Raw genomic sequence first — 25,895 nt, 5'->3', positions numbered from 1 at the left:
CTAGCTATTAAATAACCACTAGGAATATTAAATATTATATACCACATTAAAGATATATATATATATATATATATAATATGAATTTAATATAATATTACTGCATCTCTAAGAAGGATCTTCTAGATAACAAACAAATTAATTTTAAATGGAAGTAGAGATAGTGCATAATAGCACAGAATAAGGTTGTCTCTATGTACAAAAACAGGAAAGTCCTTACTCACTCACTCATCGCTCATTCTCTAACTTCCAGATATTACAGAAAGTTGAAATTAGGCGCAAGTACGCCACAGTAGTTAAATAGAAAAAATAAAGCATTTTCATACAGATTTTCATCTACGAGTATAGCGAGTTTAAACGGGGTTTTAAATCTCTAGAAGAACTATATTTTGTTTTTCAACTTCCCGATGCCCTAAAACGACGACATTGAGAATACACGTGGCTTAAACTCTCAACGGACAAATTAAATATGTTTCATGGAAATCGATAACGCATAGGGGTGAAATAGGGTTATAACTCCAAGAACAACAAAAGAAAAGAAAAACAAAATCATTTTCATGAGTATTAACCAATTGTATATGTTTTTACTTTTTGGGTTGAAACCCATACTTTTGCTTTAAACTTCCTGATGACGTAAACGACGAAATTTAAAATATAAAATGAGAGGCTTAAACTCTCAATAATGACAAAGTAAATATTTTACCAGTCCAACCTTTTTGTTACAACCTGTATATTGTACTTATATTCAATGGATTACCTAAATGTTTTTTTTTTCGTAGCAGAAATAACTCTAGGTTATTAAGCCAGTTCTTTAGTGGTACTAAAATCGTGCCGTCTTATAGGATTTTACGGAGGAAGTCATCAACAACAACACCGCCTCAATCTCCCCGCCTGCTGCCGGCCACCCCGACCAGCAACTCCCGCTCCTCGACCAGTCTCAACATGATGGCGAGTAGTGGGCCATCTGGCGGGCGACGTCCCCGCAGCGGACCAGGCGGTCTCTCTAGCTACGCCGGCACATCGGCACCCCAGTCACGTGCCGGATCTCGCTACGATCTCAGCGCGATTCCTGGGGCCTCTCTACCGCCCTCGCGCGCCGGATCACGTCAGGACATGCACACGGTGGGTGGAGGAGGGCCGAGTCACGTGTCGGCGCCCTCCACTCCCCAGATGTCCCCACACCACTTCGCTCGCCGCCAGCCGCCACTGCACGAACTCGAGTCGTGAGCGTGTCGATCTTCAACATTACCGACTCAAATCATTTGCACTTTGATTTTGACAATCTGTAGCAGTAGATTTAGTCAATTTATGTCTTACAAGTACAACTTCATAATTTTGTAGAACTGAAATGAACTGTACTTTTTTGTGTATGAGTCGTTCAGATGAAATTCATGCGTTATACATATCTTGAAATTATTTGTTTCGTCTTGGAACAGCCTTGTTCGTTACTTTTTCTTTTGTATGAATCTGACCAAAACAGAAATAATGCTCAAATATTACGTAATGATATTGTTTATTTGACTATGAACCGGTTAAGGAGATACAACTGATTGTGATTAGTCCGAGATTATCACTGTTAGTTAACGTTTTAAGATGACGTAAACCATTTGGAAGCTGGTATAGACAGTATAAATTATCAAATGCATTTCTATGCTTGTCACAGAATTCTTAGTTTGAATCTTTCTTGTGTATTCTTTTTATAAAATCCTAAATTAAGAAATAAAATAAATCTTAGTTTTTAGGCTAATGCGGCCAGTGACGTCATCTAAGATTTCCGGTTCACATTGTGTAGAAAAACATTGCTTGCACTATTGAATTCTTGAAATTGATTTTAATTAAACCCTTGAGAAACGTTTAACTGTGTTTCGACGCATTTCAAGAATTTAATTGTGGAAGCAATGTTGCGATATTCTTTGAGCCGAAAAAACTTAGATGATTGTAATAAATTTTGTGAATTTGTGATTTCAATTTCATTGATATTACGAATCTCATTTAAATAGATAAATATTTTATAATAGTAATAGAGAAGAATTTCAGTATCCTCAATTTCTAACTTAGTAATTAAGTCTTTTCCGTCCACCAGTTTGTATTTTCAATAAAGACAATAGTCTATGGTCGTCCAAAAAGATTCTACATCCCTTTTTTTATAAACAAACAGGTTTTATTTTGAATTTTCCTTTATTTATAAATAATTTGTTAGTAATGTCATTTCTTAGTAATATTAATAATATAGGTCAATCAATATGATTCTATATTGGAGGGAGAATAAACACAAGGGAATGTATGATCCCAAGGAATAATGAATTAAAGTCGTTTAAACCATGCTTCAAACTTTAATGCTTACTTGTAAATAACGTCTAAATGAATCTATTAAGATATATTTTAATATTATGTAGTAAAATGTCATAAATAAATTCTAATAATAATAATCATGAGAAAATTAATATTTTAAACTACCAGCAATTTACTATTTGAGACCACATAAAAATACAGTTTAATACTTGTTAATATGTTTTAGAATCATAACAAAAGGTTTAGTAAGTTTTAAAATAAAAAGTATATAGTTGATCCAAAGTAGACTGTCTTATTTATTGGTTTGTCAGTACAAGTTCGCGTAATGTTTTTAGTGGACTTAACGCACATATTGTCTGTCGAGGTTCTTAACTCTTTGTCAAAACGCTTTGTTATGACTTTTTGTTAGTTAACATAGTCTTCTTAGTATACGTTTTACTATGTCTTCTTACTGTATGTTGGGTTATTTATCTATCTGAAGAAGAGACTAAGTGGTCTAATTTAAAATATCATAATTGTTTAAATGCCTGACTCCCATTACTGTATATTGAAGAAGCACTACGCCATGATCATCAATCAGTCATTATCAACTTTAACAATATAGCATTGCTGGGTCTTCTTTGAATAATTCCTTAAATTCCTTTATTCAGCCACCTTTATCTTTTCCAGCATCCATACTCACCTCTTTCTCCCACCTTTTCTATACTTCTTCAATCCCCATATACTTGCTTATCCATTCTTCTTTTTATATTTTCTTTGGCAATCTATGTTCCCATTTCCTCCTCTTCATATTACCAAAACCTTTTTCAATTAATTCCTTATTTAGTCCCTTCTAATCAATTGAGCATTGCTCCTCAGAAACAATGTAGGCAACCTTGCAACCTTTTATCACCGTATTCCATAATATAAGTCCATGCTCAAATTAATAACATAGTTATGAATTCCATGAACTAATTTTTTATATTTTAGTAGCACAACTTGCTTCTCCTTTCTTGTCTTCTTTGTCCAATCCCACCATCCTTCAATACCACGCAATATAGATGTTTTTAAACTGTATAAATATTCAACATGATAAATTTATAAGAAGTCAAATTAATGGCGTTCTAAACATATAGGACTTCTTCAACTAGGATGTACCTTTTCTGAAGTGTGTATTAGTGACTGAATAACAAAATATACCAGAAAACATATATTAGGAGACTTGTTTCACTGGCAAATTTTTATCAATGAATTTGAAATTTGCATTTAAAATTTCATCATACATAAAAATATCTTTAAAACTATTTAAATTTCTTTTTTGAATTTTATTAAAGGATGCAGAGGATAATTCATTCTTTAAATACAATGCTAAGAGTAACATGTAAATTTCACATTTTTGAATGCATTGCTTAATATTTAAAAATCATTGTTTTAGTGCTCTAAGGCAAGACTTTAACTGAATTGATAACATATAATTTGAATAAGAATGGTGATATTACTTAAAATAAATTCCTAAATCCTTATTTTCAATTTAAGTCTAAGATAAGTGTGCCCAATTGTGTTACTTACCGAGCAACATTATTTTTAATTCAATTTCATAGTCATCTTAATCTTGCAATAGCCGGTTATGTAATTATATTGTACTAAAATATTTTAACATTATCTTGGAATTTCTTTACTTTTTTATTATTGTTGATTATTTAAACTGTTACCTCTAAACCATTCTTTTTTTCCTCTCATTTCCATCTTTGATTAAGGAGATTAAAATCACAATTATTCTGAGTTGTTTCATTATTCTGAAACATTCCAAAAATGATTAAAACAATTGTTAAGACAATGATTAAAACAAAATGATTAAGTCAGATTAAAACAATAGATAGTGAAACAGGAATAATTAATTGAACTGAGCACTGAGTTACTCATAAGTCAAACCTTTGAAACAGGATTTTTTTATATTTGCCGTTGTTCAGTAATACAAAAAATCTGACACACTAGTTACATTTTTAGATCTGCATTCTGATCTCTTCCTGAGATGAGAATACAACTAAGATCTAGTTTAAAAATAACAAATCATACAGAGTGTTGTGACACGTATAAGACAGGAATCACAACAAACATGTCAACTTCATGCACACTAACTTATCATCCATCATTCACAATGTGTCAATGGCCTGGAAAAGAGAGAACATTTACTAAGAGTATTCTTATCCTTTTTAAAGCTTTTGACTACATGCATCATGCTACACTTTTGCACCAATTAAGGAAAAGTGGTATTCAGGGTTTGTCACATGATTGGCTCACTTCTCGTCAGAAATGATAAGATTTATGCAGATTGCAAAGGCACAGTGAAAATGTCCTATGATGTCCCTCAGGGATCAATATTGGGGACAGTTATTTACCTCATTTACCTCAACAGGTTGAATTCTTCAATACAGATTGGAAATATCATTCAATATGATGACAACACGACTCATTCTGTATTAGATCAAAAACAAAACAATCTTGAAGTGAAATAATTAATAGAGTTGATAGTACAGATGCATTGAGCATTTTTCAAGAATTAATTTTAAAACAAAATTCAAAAACAGAAAGCGTCTCCTCAGAGGTTGCTTCTAGCATTTAAGTCCTGTGTAACTTCGCAAAATGTTGTTCTGTGAACTTTTTAAATGGCCTGATATATCCACATTTATCTTATGTGTTCACATTTTGGGACAATTTTTCTAAATACAAACTTGAAAGAGTGTTTAGAACATAAAAAGCTGACACAATTAGTTTAAACTTAAACTCCAGAGAGTCATTCAAAGATGATTTCAGGGAGCATGAAGTGTTACTGCACTCTGTCTCCATATTCTCAGGTTACCCTGTACTGTTAATTCAAATGCTAATATCCACCAATACGAGATGAGAACGGTGACATCTTCAAAAATTAAAACACAGAACGACAGTGTTTCAACACTTGCTGTCTCATATTGGTGTGAGACCAATCAATAACTACCTTGAGAGTATTATACATCTAAATAATCCCAAAGAATTCAAATCTCGATTGAAACACCTTCAGGTATGATAGGCATTTTACACCATTGAAGAGTTCATGATGGGCTACTGAAAAAATACTTCAAAATTATAACTGATAATCAATGTAAAACCCCAGTTTTGATATCAAAAACTATATCCAAAAATCTTGTAGTAGTATTGATTCATCCTATGCAGTTGTATGATTGTTTGTGCAATAATTAATATTATTATTATGCAATTATTAAAATCAAAACATTAATATTAAAACTGAACTAAGATTTCTTCATTTTAAACTAGATTTTAGTTATTATGTTAGATTAGTTATCCACCTGAGGAAGAGATCAGAATCGAGATGTAGTGTTATTGATTTCTTGTATCACTGGACAATAGAAAATGTCCAAAAAATTCTGTTACCTTCTATTTTCAAAGAAAAAACTTAAACAAAGAATCTATAACCTTTCATAACATAAAGAGTTACAATAACTATGTTTAACTTTATCTGTACTCTATTTAGGTGCGTCTTGCTGGTTCCTTATCACAGAGTCTTTCTAAAACTTATTGAAAATTCAGTATAAATATCTATTAGGAGTATTGTATAAGGTCTGTTAGTTTTCCAACTATAATTTAAATAATCTTTTTTTGTTTTTTTTATCAAAAGATGTTATAAGGTAAGTTTCCATAAATGTGTAGTTACGTATAATATTAATTTATTCGCCTAATGTTAGATGTAGTTTTAATATATAATTTATTTTAGTTACAGCATTTTTATCTTTTATGTTCATTATTGGTTCATTTGAGTGTTGTGAGTAATCAAACTGGAGTCAGAACTATAGATTTCAGGCACTAGTGTGTATATGTAAATATTTATAAAAGCATTAAACATGAGACTTTTTATCCCTATTGTAATTTTTCAACATCTTTGTATTATAAAATTTACGATTTGATTCAAATGATGATTTTATCTCATAAACAATATTTAAGAGTACACCTGCCAAATAAAAAATCTGAATCATTTGGTAAAGCTAAACTATATTTAAGTGCAGGACATTTTATAATTATTTGTATTCAAAAACACAATATCTGTGACGTTAAGTTGAATGTATATATTTTTAATATTTTTCTTGCCAAATCTGTTGATATAGCACACTTTTTGGAAAAAAAGCAATAAGCACGTACTATATTAAATAATTTCAAATAAATTTAGAACTAGCAGCGGTTGACTCATTCGTGATTTAATTTTAGTTTACTTCAGTCAAGCATTACATTATTATTTTTGTGGTTTATACAACTTTAATTAAATGGGTGAACTAGACAACACATTGTACTCTTAACAAAGAGATAGCCTGCACTAATTGCATAATTTTTGTCAAGAGACGGTTTAACACTGAACTCGATTGCTATTTAATAGAATACAGGAGCTAATGATTACTTATGAGAGAAGCAATAAAACATGGAAAGTGAGAAACAGATTTGTTGTGCCTTGATTCTGGTTTGTCGGCTGGCTATATCAGTTGTGATACATGTTGAGGTGTTGTTGATGTAATTTATAAGGTTGTTAATTGTTGGACCGTTCTGCCTGAAAAGAACCGTTGTTATTTTTTAAACAGATTATATGTGAAAAACACTGATTGATACAACTGTTTTTTAAATTTAAAGAGAATATAATTGACTTTAAGGCAAGGTTAAGGAAAAGTTACCAAAGTTTAATTTGGGATAACATTGATGGGACAATATTTTACCTGGATAGATGTAATATTTAATTGAGATGTTTGTAAATGTACTACTAGCCCACAACAAGGGGCTTTTAGTCAGATGTTGGTGATTTTAATGCACAAATACAGAGGATGAACCGGTTTTAGAGATAACGTTAGTGTATTGTACATTGTAGATTGTTCCACTAGCTTCTCTTTACAGCGACTATTGACTAACATTTAATTTGTTGGCATTCCATGTATTTTGATTCAGTCTATTAAAGTTTGTAAGTCAAATACTTTGTTGAGGTAAATGAAATTGTATATCCAGTTTTATAAGTAACTAAGCAAATGCAGTTTATCAAGAAATGTTTATAAACAACTATTGCATATAGTGCAGTACACTTTCTCTTACCTGACCATGTTCCAGCATAGAATGTCATTGTTGATTGTAGTGAACTCTCTGATGATTGTGTTATATTCATTTATATTCAAGTTGTAAATGAGCTAAAGCAACTATACATATGAATGTTTACTATTGAAGGAGACAGAGATTCTTCCAGTTTCTCCCAAAAAATGTCATAGTAAACACAATAGTTGCATCAAACTGCTAATTACTTATTGAGCAGTCCAATCAACAGCACATCCAATAGTTTTAATTAAACAGTTCTAGCATTCATCGGTATGAAAACAACAAACAAAAATGTTTCTATTGTTGAAACTTTACTGTTAGTTTTGAGTGTTTTGACACCAACTTTCATTCCAATTCTCAAACGAATATTCCGTTATAAATATGGTAAAGTTATTAATTGAAAGGTTTTATATATTTTCCACTAACCTTTTTAGTATTATAGTTTCATATGGTCCAATGAGGGATGGTTAGAGGGTGTGTACTGCAGTTGAAACTGTTTTAATAAACACATGTGCCAGAACTATAAAATAACTTGTGCTTTTATAAACTAATTCCATTTGTTAAACTAGTGAGCTAAGAATCGTGAAAGCCTTAAAATATGATTTCTATATGTTGTTAGAATGTGTTTTCTTACTCCAAAACTCTTTTTGGGGAAATTCCATGTCTATTTTGAAGATTTCAATTTTTTATGTGCAGAATGATATTTGCACAAATGAATTAATTTCTAGTTTTAGTTATGGAATTGCACATTTACAACAATGGTGTGCTGAATCAAAATACTTGCTCTTACTAGTGCATAGTCATTTTCTACAATTAATAATATGAGTGGCGACAGTCACTTGTAAGTGGTAAATAGTAACAAAGGTGCTGCAAGCATGTGTTGAGTGTGAGTGATACTTGCACAATTTGCTGATGTAGGCAACCCACCTCTTTGTTCAGTTCAGCTTCTTACTATTGCTGAAGCTAGTGACTGATTTTGTAATTTTGCCTTTGACTGTTAGGCACATTTCAAATTACTGTATTATTTCACCTTTTGAGTGCAAGTGTGAGCCTACTCTATAAAACTCTTGTTAGTCTCATCCTTTTCTCTAATGCTAAAAGGGTTTAACTAGTAAGTACTTAAGAGTGTTTGGTAATTTATTTTCTTTTGTGATGTTTATCAATTTTGTAAATTCATGGACTCCCAATATACAAATCTTTTTCTATAAATGCTGTTATTTTCACTATTCTACAAACACATAAAATATTTAATTTAAACACACATAAAAAGTAAAACAATAGATAAAATTGTTACTAGAATTTTGTAAAGGTTTTCATTAAGCATAATGAAAATTCCAAGAAGCATAATCCAAATGCACCAACATTTGAAATACGCACCACATGTACAAATATTTGTAAGTTCAAGATGCCATCAACTGTAACTTTGAACAAATCCTAAACTTGATTAAGCTCTGAAGAGCATAGACTCCCTCTGCTTAACTACTGTACATGTGTTGGTCATGTGAGACCATGCAAGAGATATCAATTTTGTCTTGCAAGAGAGCTAGCTACATATGCAGGCATTCCACACACTAAGTTCACACCAAAGACCGGTGATCTTTTAAAATGAACAGCTCACAATCTTACTTAGATATATTAAAGTTTAAATTGTTACATTCGCAACAAGAATTATTTTTACAAAAATAGCATCCTTTCATTTTCTAATAATTAATTGGCTGAATTTATTAAAGCCTACTACGCAAGAGGCTGAAAAAATTTCATTTTTGTCTATTTTTCTGTTGGCACAATATTTCAAAAACAAAATGACCTATAACAATTTTGCATAAACTTCATTTAAATTTGAGGAACACTGAGTTTGATGATAGTGCATGTCAGTCCATGGCTATTAGCTGAGCGTTAGCGAATCTTTTTATATTAGTCTTATGGGTAACTATGATGGCAATGAGATAATAGGAGAATAAATATATTTGTAACAAAACTGAGCACAATCATATAAGACTTGAATATGTGACATTTTTATTAACGGAGTAAAACAAAAAATAATACAATAGAAAGTTAATGTTAAAAGTCAGACACAACTTTTGTTGTCAGTTTATTCTTGTGTTGTAGTACCCTCCATAGTTCACTGGAACTCTCATTATTTGATTACAACTATGAAACTAAAATTTATGGACAAAAATGTGAATATATCAAGTGGTGGATAAAAATATTTTATCCGTAGAGTTCTATTTTGTATGAAAATTCATTCCCACATAGACAAGAATGTATTCTACGATGGTCCATGTCCAAACATGGAATTTCACTGAGTGTAATTTTTTTGTCAATTTCTGTTCTGTACGATTCTATTTTGTGTGTCCACAAGCAAGACATCTCGAGAATGAAATAAGTTATAGATTTGAAATTTTGCATGCAAACTCAGCAAAGCCTGATGCGATACATGGTGTGGCATACTCCTATCTTGTAGCAATAATAATTTTAAAAATAATAAGTGAATCTATGACAAATGTTTAACACAAATTTGAAACGTCTGTTCATATAAAAAATGTTGTGTATGCTTTGCAATGGCTTATAATTTATGCAAATACTTTTCTAAAGATTTACTTACATTATTAAAACCATCTTTGTTGCTGAATTAGAATAACTTAAATACAAATTAAATTCTTAAAATAAAAAACATATAATTTTGTTATTTATGAATTCTTTATTCAAATTACATCTAATTTATCACAATACACAGTCTTGAGTAATGCATACAACTTAAAATCACCTTTTTGATTTAACCAAACACTCTTAACATACTCTACCTCAAAAATTTTGGACTATGTTTTTGATGATTTGAGAAAAAGCATTTGTTATTTATATTAAAATTTTTCTAGCTTTACCTTTTGCAAATAATGACAGCCGCTTCACTTGCAGGATTTGACTGTCTTAGTTAGCACAGAATCTATAGATAGTTGCACTGTATGTAAAGGTGCATCTACTAGGCTAGCCTCTAGCTTAACTCCTTGTATCAGTGGTTTTATATTTTTACAAGGTTGTTGTTACTCGATATTGTGCAAAGTAGAGTGATAAGCACACCTGGGCAGGAACTGGGTGTTGTAGAAGAATAGATTTTGAACCTACTCATTGTAAACCACAGTTTATTCACTTAACTTTATTAACCTTGAACAGTATTGTGAATTGAATGTGGTTTACATATTAGAATATATATTTTTTGGAATCTGTAAATAGTATAGGTAGGGTGTTATAATTATTTTCCCAACAGGTTTGAGATTAAAGCAGTTATAGGGCAATCAACTTGTCAATATTTCATAAAGATCAAATTAAGTTAAAACAGAAACAAGAATACCATAATATCTTTGATTATATATCCAATAGTATATCAATGTTTTATCAGTGTGAGAGAACAGCACTTTTTAACTGTACAGCATTCAATTTGTGAACTCCATTCATTCTCATTAAAATTTACTGTGTTTTGGTTCATATAGGTAAAATTTATTTGGTTCAGAAGTATATTTCTATATACATAGTTACTTGAATAGTAACTATGTATTGTGTGTTACCTTTCCATTTCGATTATTTGTTTACAAATTGTATTAAGAACAAGCCAGCTGTTTAAATAATATTTAGTTACCAAAAACTATATGTATTGGTGGTAAATGTAAAAAAACTTGTTGTAATACATTGTGTGTGGTAAAAAAAAACAAATGATATTTCATGTTCTGTGTTCAATTATCAACAATTAACATGTTGAGTGTTTAACCTCAATGTTAGCTCTCAAACCTGGATTTGATTTCAAAGTTATTCGCCAAAGGTCACTACTACAGTAGTTCCTCATCACTAGTTTTTGCTTAAGGTTTTACCACATTATTGTTGGAGAATTTACAATGTTTGTTAAAAAGCTACTGAGAGTTTTATAGTTTATGAAATAAAGTTTACTTTACGAAAACTCTGTATTTTACCTCCTTTCTTAAGTTTTTACCACTTGACTATTATTAAATAGTTTTTAAACCTATTCTACGATATGCATGCCTTTATATATGTGATCATCATCAGAATAAATAATCATTAAGTACGAGAACAATTGAACAGAACTGTATGCAGTAGAGTATACAATCTAAATATAAAACAGAATACACCCTTATCAGGATCTTAAGGAAATGGTTTTAAAATCATCCCTACTTTTAAGCACTATTGGGGATCACAAGAGCCTTTTGGAGATGATAAAAAGCCTTCCTGATCAATAAAGGCCTTAAATCGTTTAAAATTTATTTACAACAGTTTGCAAAGTTTAGGACCAAAACGAAAGATTGGATTTTTGAATAGATTCAGTATCAAGTTTTCTCAAATTAAGTAATTTCTGTGTTATTACCATAATGTAAATCTGGAAAAAGATTTTTGTTTTAAAAACGAACTTTGCTAATAGAAAAATTAGAATGGAAAGCAAGCTTAGGACTCTACTTGATCAGAAACAAATTTTTAAATTGTAAAATTTATGTTACAGTTCCAAACTTCCAAGTTGGTGGCATAATCTGCTCCTAGGTGGTTATTTTGTATTTTGCTCTTCAGTATTATTAAAGCCATGCATTAAAGCTATGCATTTCCTTATTGCGTTTATTTTGTTTCAATGCATTGGTGGTTTGTTAAATTTGATCCCATGCTTAAATAAATAAATACCTCTATTTTGTACTCTGTAACGCTCACGATCGCTTAATTTTTAAGGTAAATTAATTATTTAGGAACCACTTCGGGTACACTGAGAAACATTGAAAAATTATTTAAATAATTTTGTTGTGCAAAATTTGGAAGCCAACATACTTTTATCATTATACTTAGACATTTAAATTTTTTTTAGTTATTAATGAAAAGTTCAATGGCAAATAAAAGTCTGGAAATAAGCCGTTGTTGTGAACGTGTTAAATCAAAACTCAGGTCACAAGAAGGTCTCTAAATTAGAATTCAAAAACAGATGTTGCATATAAAAAACAATGATCATATTTACTCAAGGAATGGCTTACTCTACATCCAATTACTTGAGAGCCCTCTTAACCCCATAAGGACAATGTTAAGTCTGAAACACTTTTATACTCTTATTTTGAATTGTAGAGTTATAAGAGTATTTCATTTTACAGATATAATCCAAGCCCACTTTATTTTCATTTAAATATTTTATTGGTTATTCAGAAAATATCTCAATAACAAAGTATTTGTTACTTTATTGTTTGCATATTCAAAACGTAAAAACTTCACAATAAAACTAAAAAGAGCTTAAATACTTATTAATGAAATGTTTAAAATAACACATCTCACACTTCTACAGGATGGCATTTAAATGTGCATGTTTTACAAGATTTTAAACAACTAAATAATCTGTTACTTTTAAAAAACTAGTTTGGAAAAAACTGCTCTGTTACACTGCATTCTTAAACAAATGTATGGTATTCTTTTAGAATACCGTACCTTAACTATTATCTACAAGGTTCGATTATTTAAAACATGAGCAGTAAACTAAACTAACCTCATCTAACACAGATGTGTAGTGCAAATATTTATACTACGCAAATATTTTGAACTATTCTATTAAACGATACTCTTTCGCTAACTAAAATTCAATATAAAACATAAATAATAAAATAATAAAAATATCTCGAACATAATCTGTTAATTTAAAAAACATAGAAAAAGATTTTCTGCAGTAGGTTATTTACAATTGATTTATTAAATAAGCTTTTGGCGGCACAATTACAATTGTGTGACTTTAGTATTTAAGTCACGTCTCTTTGGGATCTTAGTGATAGATAGTTCACCTCTATCTATGGTCCAGAGGCTGCCAGGTGTAGCGTACTTGACCAGGTATGTAACGGCTCGACCGGCCACAGTGGCACTGTAATAACATTCATATAGTTGAGCTTCATTTAAAGAACATTTTTTATCTTACAGAATATGAATGAAGTTCATGCTACAGTTCTAAATGTCAATTATAATATATTACATGTGTGTGTGTGTGTGTGTGTGTGTGTGTGTGTGTGTGTGTGTGTGTGTGTGTGTGTGTGTTCAAGTTCAAGTTCAAGTTCAAGTTCAAGTTCAAGTTCAAAATCACTTTATTCAGGAAAAAATACAGTACAATGTCATACATACACTTTTATCCCCCAAGGCGCAGAACTGCGCGTGCGGGGGAGCAGTTGGTGCCTAGATCCTTATTTAATTTGACTAATCATCACACTACATACCGTTACATTTAGAGCGAAAAAACACATATTACATTTCATGCATAATTATCCAAATTCATAATTTTACAGATCATTAGATTAACAATGCATACTAATTAATATATTAATAACTTTGATAAATAAATCCAATAATAATTCATATCAGCAAAAAATACATTAACAACTTAGATAAATAAATATAATAACAATTAATTTAGTCAAAAACATATTAACAATCTACATAAATAAATATATTAATAACTTGGATAAATAAATATAATAACAATCAATATAATCAAAAACATATTAACAATTCAAATAAATAAATATATTAACAACCTAGATAAATAAATATAATAACAATTAATATAATCAAAAACATATTAACAATTCAAATAAATAAATATATTAACAATCCATATAAATAAATATAATAACAATTAATATAATCAAAAACATATTAACAATTTAAATAAATAAATATATTAACAATCCATATAAATAAATAAATGTATACATTTACAGATCAATGACATAACAATAAATCAACAAAAACAAACTATAATACAGATACAGAGCGTCAACCAGGCCAGACATAGCGACAATACGAGTGCATTAAATAGCTATATAATAAATAAATATATATATACACATTACAATAAGATAACATTCACAACTATATACTATATAACAAAAACAATTATTTTATCAATCAAGAGGCAAGTTCTTGACATATTCCAGAGCTTTTAATTTTACCTTAGGTTTCTTTTCAAAAATAATGCTCTGCTCACAATGCAGCAAGAAATTGTTGTATATTTTAGGACCTATGTAACAAAATTGATGCCGACTCGATTCCTTGGTTACAAACGGAAGTTTTAGTAATAAATTCTGACTAGATCTTGTCACTCTGTTATTTTCCCTAAATTCAAATTGACCAATAAACTTTTGAACAAACAGTATTACAGAGTATTGGTGTAGCTGTTTAAAGGTTAAAATATTATTTTCGGAAAAAAGGTAGCTCATCCTGTCTATGCGTCTTACATTGTATATTAATCTTAAGGCATGTCTTTGATTCATAATTACACTATTTAGATAGGTAATATAAGTTCCACCATAGTGAATCAATCCGAACCTAATGAGACTCTCAAACCATGAAAGGTAAACATTTTTTAACTGGTCGCTTCTTACAAAATTTTTTAAGTGGTAGAGTACATAATTAACCTTTCTCAACTTTTTGGACAGAAAGTCTATGTGATGGTCCCATCTAAGGCGTTTATCTATGTACAGCCCTAAATATTTAACATAATCTACTACCTCAATATTACTACAAGTACAACTATAAATACACTGATGCTTATGACAAAATAAATTAAACTCATGCCTATGTTGCTCATTGGTGAGGTGATAATAAAAAAAAACTATACATTTAGATTTAAAAGAATTTATCAAAAGTCGATTAGATGACAACCATTGTGAAACCTTATGCAGATCACTTCTAATTTTTATCTGCAGTGATTGCCTATTATAGGCAGAGCACACAAGTGCAGTGTCGTCAGCATAGGCATACATGGATGAATACATCTCCAAGTCTAACAGGTCATTTATATAAACTAAAAAAATAATCGGCCCTAAAACTCCACCCTGAGCTGTGCCAAAGTACAATTCTAAGGGATCACTCATAACATTATTAATCTTAACAACCTGCTTCCTCCCCTTACAAAAAGATTTCAACCATGTGAGAGCCAAACCACCAAAACCATAGTATCTGAATTTATCTAATAAAATGTCTATGTCTAGTACATCGAAAGCCTTTTGAAAGTCAAGGTAAACAGCCACTGTATATTTATATTTATCTGACGCATTGACAATCGAGCTAATATGCTAATATGCACATATGTGTGTGTGTGTGTGTGTGTGTGTGTGTGTGTGTGTGTGTGTGTGTGTGTGTGTGTGTGCGTGTGTGTGTGTGTGTGTGTGTGTGTGTGTGTGTGTGTGTGTGTGTGTGTGTGTGTGTGTGTGTGTGTGTGTGTGTGTGTGTGTGTGTGTGTGTGTGTGTGTGTGTGTGTGTGTGTGTGTGTGTGTGTGTGTGTGTGTGTGTGTGTGTGTGTGTGTGTGTGTGTGTGTGTGTGTGTGTGTGTGTGTGTGTGTGTGTGTGTGTGTGTGTGTGTGTGTGTGAGTGTGTGTGTGTGTGTGTGTGTGTGTGTGTGTGTGTGTGTGTGTGTGTGTGTGTGTGTGTGTGTGTGTGTGTGTGTGTGTGTGTGTGTGTGTGTGTGTGTGTGTGTGTGTGTGTGTGTGTGTGTGTGTGTGTGTGTGTGTGTGTGTGTGTGTGTGTGTGTGTGTGTGTGTGTGTGTGTGTGTGTGTGTGTGTGTGTGTGTGTGTGTGTGTGTGTGTGTGTGTGTGTGTGTGTGTGTGTGTGTGTGTGTGTGTGTGTGTGTGTGTGTGTGTGTGTGTGTGTGTGTGTGTGTGTGTGTGTGTGTGGGTGTGGGTGTGTGTGTGGGTGTGTGTTCAAGTTCAAGTTAAAGTTCAAAATTCCTTTATTCAACAAAATTTTACAATATTACAAAAAATACAATTTTACTCCCAGTGCGCTTCAGTCAGCGCGTGCGGGAGTGGAGTTGATGAATGCAGTCTATTTCAGTCCATTTTCACACCACTTGCTGTACATATCAAATTATACCATGTAATTACTCATCTTAAATATATTTATCCAATTTAAATTAATTTAAAGGTCTATAAACATGCAATATTAGTAAATACATAACTAAACATGCATTATTTGTTAATATTTCTGCAGTGCAGGACCATACAACATATGTCCTTTAAATTTTTAAAAATTTTAAATATCAAACATAACGCCAACAACAAAATGAATAAACGTAACAGAAATATTATAAATATAAATATCAAACAACAATGCAATAAATATATACATATAAACAGGTTAAATAAATAAATAAGTAAACATTAACAGGCTAAATAAATAAATAAGTAAATATTAACAGGTTAAATCAATAAATAAGTAAATATTAACAGGCTAAATAAATAAATATGCTAAATAAATAAATATATATCAACATGCCAATAAATAAATAAAACAAGAAAAGAGTTAACAGTTTGCTATAGGCATGAAATAAAACCAAACAACAATGACACAGTAACTAGGCATGCATATCTGGCAGTTTGCTTACAAACTCAATTACTTTCATCTTTACTTTTGGCTTCTTTTCAAATATAATATTTTGGCCACTATGCGTCAAGAACCTATTATATATCTGAGGTCCCAGATAGCAAAACTGATGCCTGCTGCGTTCTTTTGTTAACAAAGGTATTTTTAACAACAGGTTTTGACTAGATCTAGTATAGCGATTAATTTGTCTAAATTCAAATTGGCCAAGATATTTCTGAATATGCATGATTACTGAGTACTGATAAAGCTGTCTAAATCTAAAAATATTATTTTCTACAAATAAGTGGCTCATTCTATCCATGTGCTTTACATTGTAAATTATTCTGAGAGCATTCCTTTGGTTCATAACTATGGTATTTAAATAAGTTGTGAAGGTCCCCCCATAGTGCACAATACCAAACCTCAGTAGGCTCTCAAACCAGGAAAGATAGACATTTTTTAATTGATAACTGTATGCAAAATCCCTCAGGTGATAAAGAACATAGTTTACTTTTCTAAGCTTTTTTGACAGGAAATTTATATGGTGATCCCATTTAAGACATTTATCTATGTACAAACCTAAATACTTCACACAATCTACTACTTCTATATTACTACAATAACAACTATATATACATTGGTGCTTGTGACAAAATAAATTATATTCATTTCTTAAAAATTCATTTGAAGAGTGATGATCAAAAAATATTAAGCATTTAGATTTACTACTGTTAATTAAAATTTTATTGTTTGATAACCAATTAGAAATTTTGTCCAGATCTTTTGCAATTTTGAATTTTAATGCCTCTCTGTTATATGCAGAGCACACTAATGCAGTGTCATCAGCATATGCAAATACCGATGAGTACAATTCCAAGTCCAAAAGATCATTTATGTACACTAAAAACATAATGGGGCCCAACACCCCTCCCTGAGCTGTGCCGTGGTATAATTCTAGAGGACTACTCAAAACTTTGTTTATTTTTACCACTTGCCTCCTACCTTTGCAGAAGGATTCCAGCCAGGAGAGAGCGAGACCACCAAAACCATAGTGCCTGAATTTTTTAAAATTTCTATGTCCAATACATCAAATGCCTTTTGGAAATCCAGATAAACGGCCATAGTGTAACTATAATTATCTGATGGTTTAACAATTGCGGTTACATGCTTTTCTATGGCTAGATCTGTACCCCTACCAGGAAGGAAACCATATTGGTTACTAGAAAACAATGATCTGTTACAAAAATAGTCTAATATCTTATTTTTAATTAATGTCTCAAATACTTTAGCAATGTGTGTGTGTGTGTGTGTGCGTGCGTGCGTGCGTGCGTGCGTGCGTGCGTGCGTGCGTGCGTGCGTGCGTGCGTGCGTGTGTGTGTGTGTTGTGTGTGTGTGTGTGTGTGTGTGTGTGTGTGTGTGTGTAATATATTTGAGGTCCGGATTCGAGTCCTGGCAGAGCAAGTACTTATAGTACCACTTCACCGCAGACCCCAGTATATACATATATATATATATATATATATATTTATTTATTTACTGGATCTCCCAAGAAGAGGTTTAAACGTTTGGTTTTGTAATATTTGCCCATTTATGCACCGAACATTTTCAAAACCCTATATAATTCATGAAATAGTATTTTTTTAATATTCTGTGAAGATTTCAGCTCTCTAGCAATAAACAAAATGGTGGCATTTTAAAAAAACTATAATTAATAAAGAGTATTTTGGGTTTTTTAAAATTATTTATTGCCATATTTTAGAGAAATAAAGCATTTCAATCAAAAAATTAGAACATAGCCTATTAAAAAAACCTACAATTACAGTCAACAATTGTTCGAACTGTAATCCATCCACAGCAACACACTGATAACAGCGCTTAACAAATGAATCATAAGCTCTTACAAAGAAATTCTGCGGTATCCAGGGAGATTCTTCTTCAATTGATTGTTTTAATTCCTCATCATTATTGAAGCTACAAGTATAAACTTGTTCCTTTAAGTAACCCCATAGAAAGAAATCACACAAAGTTAAATCTAGGGATCAGGATGGTCAATCTAAAAAATCACTTCCACAACCAATCCACAATGGCCATGAAGGTTGTAATTTAGTAATCGCTTGATGGGATTTGTGAAATGAGGAGGAGCATCATCTTGAAAGATTGCTTGATCCATTTCTGGAACCTTAAAATGAGGTAAATTTAATACCTGTTCCTACCTATTCCCAGTCATTGTACTGTCTGAAAAGTTAAAGTTGTAAGATAGTACCCCATTACAACTGACAGCTACTTAAATAGTAATTCCTTTTGATTTGAGTAGAGTCTGTTCAAGAATGTATGGATTACCAGTGTTGTAATAATTACAATTATGCCTATTTACAGTACCGTTGCGGTAGAAAGTGGACTCGTCTGAAAAAACAATTTGAGTATGCCAATTAGGATCTAGCTCATGAAACTCAATGATACGAGAACAAAATCCATCTCTCCTGTCCGGATCATCTTCAAGAAGGTGACTTTTGTAAACTTTAATTTTGGTTTTCTTAATTATTCTCTGTACTGAAGACTTTGGAACACCAGTTTCAAGTTCAACCTTCCTTAGAGATTTAGATTTACCTGGAGAGCGGAACATTTATGCGCATATTAGTACTTCTCTTTCCTCATTTGATCCTCTAGAGTACTTTTTTACGACACTTTCAGTTTCTTAGACAACAAAAGATTTTTCCTCTTAGTTATTGTTGGATTGCTAGGTGGTTCAACTCCTGGGTAGGCAACCTGAAATTGCCTAATTGCTTATGTAATGTTGCTGAAAGCAATAGCCCACACTTCACTTTTTGTTCAACATTAAAAGCCATTTTTTGAACTTCAATATGAGTAAAACTGTAATGAAAGAGGTTAGGTTATGTTTTTATAGCATAAGCAATATTTTTCAATCAAACAACTGTTTTCAAGAATGAGCATCATTAAACATTAAAAAATGCATTTTAAAACTGCAACGCAGTAATCAAATCAGGTAATTCAAAAAATGAATTTTATAGGAAGCAAAATAGTAACATTTTCAATATGTCACCATTTTGTTTCTACAATTGTTAGGGAGCGTTAATTTTTACAGAATATTTTTAAAACCTACTTTATTAATTGTGTACAGTTTGAAAATGTTCAGTGCATAAATGGGCAAGTGATATAAAATCAAACGTTTAAACCTCTTCATGGGACACTCTGTACTAATAAGACAAATAGTATATTTCTTCCTTTCAATCAAATAGTTTTTGATCATCGTTATAAACCATTTTCATTGTTTCAGTATTTAATGTATTGACAGAATATCTCTGGATTGTAACCAACCACCTGTATTAATCTCAAGTAAACAATGATGACACCTCATCTGTTTTTAATTATAATTTTGCAGACAAACAAAGAATACTCTAGTAGTGATGTTTTATCTATTACATATCCCATGTGATTGAGAGTCAGGAGGGAAGGTGGAAGGCATTCGGTTTGTATGGTAATAAACCTACTGACTGTAGATCAGTTATTCCAACTGATGTGAAATTTATTACACATGTGATTTACTAGTGAAGTGGCTATAATTGTACTTACAGAAAACAATCTATTAAAAGTAACTACTACTCAGAATTGGCTGAGAATAATTTTGGAGATTCCTGATTGGAAGCCATTTTTTTATCCCCACTTTTTATCATTTGATATCTATTGTTAACTATAAAAGTCATATCCTCTACTAACACTGTTTTCATATTTTCAAAGAGTAAGTTTACATAACTTATATTTAATACCAATGTTTTTAATCCCAGGTTTTTCAATTCTTCATCGACCCTTATGTTAGTACACAAATTTTACAAAACATTCAAATTATAATCATAATGTACAACCTCTTTGTATTGTTACTGAGCAAGATGCAGTTCACAGATTATCAGCAAAATATCAGGAACTGTACTTAGATGATGATATGTATATTGAGGTGATTAGCTCAGTGTTTTTATACTAGTCTTCATCGTCTTGTATCATGTCCAGTTCATGAAATACCACAATATCCATCACAAAGAAGTAAAATACTTTCAAGATTGAAGTTCAGGTCCTCAGTGGTTGTTAAGAAGGGGTTTCACTGTACAAAATTACATTATGCGGTTAATGGCATGATTAATTCTAAGCAGCTTTTATATACATGCTTTCGGGAGCACATATTTAAGCTCTACCTATATATATCATAAATATTATCATGCTAAATTTAATAGTGTATATAAAGTGCATGGTTCCACTATCCTTGGCTTAATATGCAAACTCATGAGAGTCTATGACCCAAATGTACTCTAGTGGAAAAATTCAGTGCCATATATTTTTCTGGAAGGAATATACAGGGTGATTCAAAACTAAACGGCAATCTCTCGAGAGCTTATTCTATAGCTAAAAACAAGTAAAAAAGTTCATATAACCATATGCCCGGAAACGCTTCGTTAGCGAGTTACGCCTAGCGAAAGATTTCGCCCGGATTTCAGAACCCTTGGTGAAGTCAGGCCGTATAAAAATGGTAAAGGTAGTTACAAAGATACAAATACGATTGTTTTTTATGTTTTTATATCTGACAAATTTATTAAAATTCGTCCCAGAGCTGTAAATTCAATACTTTCAGAGATATCTTACGTAAAACACAAGAATTGGTGCAAAGAAATAACACATTTTTGTGTTTAACGTAAGATTACTTCCATAAATGTTAAATAAAGGTCATTTTTTTCTTAAACAGATTTGTAGAACATTTAATTCTGAAAAGATTCATGTGAATTACTTAGGAAAAAAATTAATAATAGGTATTGAAATTTAGCTTTATTTAAAAATAAAACAGACGCACAAAAATGCATATTCTTATCTGCATAAAATATTAACTAATGTTTAGGTTGTGAGTAACAGCTGATCATTTATTCAACACTTTTTATCGTCATATTTTCTTTGCAAAGGTTGGCAATATCAGCTGATTAACAATTAAGTTCTTGAAGTAATATTTGAATAACCTTTATGGAGGTTTTTGTATTGTGGCGTGTGAAGATTGTATTTTGTGAGATCCTGTGATTATTTGGAAATATTTTATACAAGTGTATAAAATATTTTATTAAATATTTATTTTTAAAATATTTTATTAAATATTTTTATAAAAGTGTATGTAATTATCTTAGTAAATAATGGCAGATAATGTAAATGGTATGTATTCGTTTGAAGAGTATACGGACATGATACTGATTTACGGCAAAGTTAACAAGAATGGTTTAGCTGCAGTTCAGGAATATCGTGATACTTTTCCACATCGAAGAACACCTGATCGCAAAACATTTGAAGCTGTGGAGAGACGACTTAGAGAAACTGGTAGCTTTAAACCGAAGCGAATAGATACTGGTCGTCAACGTAGCGCAAGGAACTATAATAATGAACAAGCAATAATAAATGCTGTAGAATTATCACCAACCACAAGCACCAGACGATTATCACGTCAGTTAAATATTTGCCAGTCAAGCGTATGGCGGACACTTCATGAAGCACAGTTGTACCCATTCCATATAACACGTGTTCAAGACTTATTACCGCAAGATCTTAATAAACGGAAGATGTTCTGCCGCTGGTTAAGAAGAAATTGTTTACGACATCAGTATTTTCTTCGGCGTATTCTCGTTACTGATGAATCCTGTTTTACTAGAAATGGAATTGTAAATTTTCGTAATACCCATACTTGGGCGTACGACAACCCACATGAAACTGCGACGAGGCATTTTCAACATACATTTTCAGTCAATGTATGGCTTGGTGTTCTGGGTGATAATTTGATTGGTCCATTTTTCCTCCCTAATCGACTTAATGGAGTAGCGTACTTAAATTTTTTAAGAACAAACCTGCCTACCCTCTTGGAAGATATTCCTGTTCAAAACAGAATAAATGCATGGTTTATGCACGACGGAGCACCTCCACATTTTTCTAATGATGTGAAAAACTATTTAAATGATACATACGTTAGACAATGGATTGGTCGAAATGGACCAGTAAAATGGCCACCACGTTCTCCTGACCTCACGCCAGCAGACTTTTTCTTATGGGGTTGGATGAAGTCAATTGTTTATTCAAAACGGATTAACACCATAGAGGAGTTACGTAATCGCATTACAGAGGCGGCAGAAACTATCAAGAATGCTCCAAACGTTATGAAACGCGCTAGAAAAGAGTGGATTCGTCGTGCGAAAACGTGCATTGCTAACAACGGAGGACACTTTGAGCAACTATTATAGGTGATTATTACAGTTTTATAAAGGTAAATACATTTTATGTTAATGTTCAGTCTAGAATAAATGATCAGCTGTTACTCACAACCTAAACATTAGTTAATATTTTATGCAGATAAGAATATGCATTTTTGTGTGTCTGTTTTATTTTTAAATAAAGCTAAATTTCAATACCTATTATTAATTTTTTTCCTAAGTAATTCACATGAATCTTTTCAGAATTAAATGTTCTACAAATCTGTTTAAGAAAAAAATGACCTTTATTTAACATTTATGGAAGTAATCTTATGTTAAACACAAAAATGTGTTATTTCTTTGCACCAATTCTTGTGTTTTACGTAAGATATCTCTGAAAGTATTGCATTTACAGCTCTGGGACGAATTTTAATAAATTTGTCAGATATAAAAACATAAAAAACAATTGTATTTGTATCTTTGTAACTAACTTTACCATTTTTATACGGCCTGACTTCACCAAGGGTTCTGAAATCCGGGCGAAATCTTTCGCTAGGCGTAACTCGCTAACGAAGCGTTTCCGGGCATATGGTTATATGAACTTTTTTACTTGTTTTTAGCTATAGAATAAGCTCCCGAGAGATTGCCGTTTAGTTTTGAATCACCCTGTATAGTTAATTCCAGCATCTATAATACCAATCAAAGGTTAATCCTGTTTAGGGATGCTTCTTCAGCATTTAAAATGTCAATCAAAGGTTAATCCTGTTTAGGGATGCTTCTTCAGCATTTAAAATGTCAATCAAAGGTTAATCCTGTTTAGGGATGCTTCTTCAGCATTTAAAATGTCAATCAAAGATTAATCCTGTTTAGGGATGTTTCTGTACCATTGATGAGTTTTTGTAATTTTTTATTGTCAAGCTTATTACAACAGAGCATTATATTTGTGTTTTGCCATAACTATGAGTTTTAATTTCAAATAAGCATAAGTTAACAAGCAATAATATAGCTATCAAATTAAAATTTTACTATGTAAAAATATTACTTCAAGATTGCAATCTGTAAGTATTGTTCTTCCCAAACTATATAGTGAGACTGGTCACATGTTCTTGTAAGTATTGTTTCAGTACAATCAAAAATGAATTTATTTTTAGTAAATCAACGTATAACATCTCAACCACAAAAATAAAATTGTTCAATAAATTAATTAGTATAATGTATACACTTAGATGATATTGTAGAAACAAGGGTTTGCTCGAACATTCCACCTGAACTTAAAGCGCATGAGATCAATGAATACTTTATAAACATGGGAGCTGGCCCGAAGATTGATAAAAGCGTATGGGAATTTTTTGCAACCAATGGCCGAGAAGAAATCAGAGATAAATTTAAGTTTTACGCTGTCAGTAAAAGAGACGTTATTTCGGCAATGAATGAAATAAAATCTAAAGCTGTGGGCAGCGATGAAATTTCAATTGACATGATCAAGTCAGTGAGCCCCTACGCAGTCAAAGCAATTAAACACCTGGTAAACGTTTCCCTGGTTGGCAGCATGTTTCCAAAGTCATGGAAAACAAGTATTGTTCGGACAATACCGAAAGGGCAAGCTGCCAATCAGGTAGACCAGCTAAGGCCAATTTCAATACTCCCAGCCATGTCTAAGATACTGGAAAAGATTGCCATTCGACAAATAGACAGTTTTATGAAAACAATGGATATTTTACCGAAGCTGCAATTGGGCTTCAGGCGTAATCATAGTACATGTACAGCCTTGACAAATCTTTTCAGTGATATGATTGACGCCAAAGACATGGGTAAATAAATATAACTCCATTGTTATGTTGGATTATTCTAAGGCCTTTGATTCAATGGACCATGAGATGCTTTTAGCGAAGATGAGTTATTATGGTTTTGACTTGAGCGTAGTCAATTGGATAAGGTCATACTTAGACTCCAGGCTGCAGGTGACGCGTTTAGGGAGTGAAACGTCAACCCCGCTTGTAAAGTATCTAGGCATTCCTCAGGGTAGTTGCCTAGGGCCTATTCTGTTCAATATGTACACAGCCGATATGCCAAGCTGTGTGCAAAATTGCACAGTTCATTTGTATGCTGATGACTCGCAGCTGCACTAGTCTTACGAGCCATCGCAGATGGTGTCAGCCATTGATATGATCAATGTTGACCTTGAAAAAATATTGGGGTGGTCAATGGCGAATGAGCTGAAACTAAACATAGGCAAGTGCACTGTATTGCATACGGCGCCACACAACATTGTGCAGTCCCTCAGTGAAAGAGAAGTGATGGTGAGGCTCGATGGCCAGAGTTTGGCTGTATTTGATAGGGCGAGGACTCTTGGCGTTGTGCTAGACAGCGGCCTCACGTTCTCTGACCATGTCACGCATGCCTGTCAACGAGCACTCGGTAGACTGAGGGGACTCTACAGATTTAGAGATCTTCTGCCTGAGTCTGCGAAACAACGTATCATGCAGTCACTAGTCCTGTCCGTTTTTGCCTACTGTTTCCCAGCCTACGGGAATAGCATTTCTGGAGAAGACATGTATCGCATTCAAAAGTTGCAAAACTCTGCAATCCGTTTCATTTTTAATTTGAAACGATTTGAGCATGTCTCTCCTTACAGAGATGCCGCTGGGATGATGTCGGTAGAGACCGTCTGCAGGGTCATGACGTGCTGCATGGTCCACAAGGCTCTTGTTAATCAGGAGCCTCAGTACCTTAGTGAGAAGCTCTCATTTCGGGATGAGGTCTCTCAGCACAGAACCCGCCATGGGAATCTTCTTCACTTTCCCAAAGTTAGGCTGGAGTTGAGAAGGAGGAGCTTCTCTTATTTCAGGCCGAAATTGTACAACGACCTCCCACCAAACGTGAAACAATGTTTAGCTACATTTAAGAAT

General features: G+C 32.2%; 2 protein-coding genes across 2 annotated transcripts in view; one reads left to right on the top strand and one right to left on the bottom strand.

Moving 5' to 3' along the window:
• The window catches only part of LOC124354169 (dual specificity protein phosphatase 22-B-like), a 185,208-nt gene extending 173,873 nt beyond the window's left edge, over positions 1-11,335 (top strand). Inside the window, exon 6 of the mRNA XM_046804429.1 lies at positions 840-11,335. Coding sequence (XP_046660385.1) covers positions 840-1,224 — 385 coding nt within the window. The 3' untranslated portion in view covers positions 1,225-11,335. The remainder of the gene's footprint in view (positions 1-839) is intronic.
• A 1,742-nt stretch (positions 11,336-13,077) lies between these two features.
• The window catches only part of LOC124354166 (15-hydroxyprostaglandin dehydrogenase [NAD(+)]-like), a 29,045-nt gene continuing 16,227 nt past the window's right edge, over positions 13,078-25,895 (bottom strand). Inside the window, exon 8 of the mRNA XM_046804426.1 lies at positions 13,078-13,270. Coding sequence (XP_046660382.1) covers positions 13,129-13,270 — 142 coding nt within the window. The 3' untranslated portion in view covers positions 13,078-13,128. The remainder of the gene's footprint in view (positions 13,271-25,895) is intronic.

The sequence above is a fragment of the Homalodisca vitripennis genome, chromosome 2, assembly GCF_021130785.1.
Source record: "Homalodisca vitripennis isolate AUS2020 chromosome 2, UT_GWSS_2.1, whole genome shotgun sequence".
In the NCBI taxonomy this organism is placed as follows: Eukaryota; Metazoa; Arthropoda; class Insecta; order Hemiptera; family Cicadellidae; genus Homalodisca; species Homalodisca vitripennis.
The sequence above is the reverse complement of the archived record's forward strand: the minus strand, read 5'-3'. Positions and strand labels throughout refer to the sequence as shown.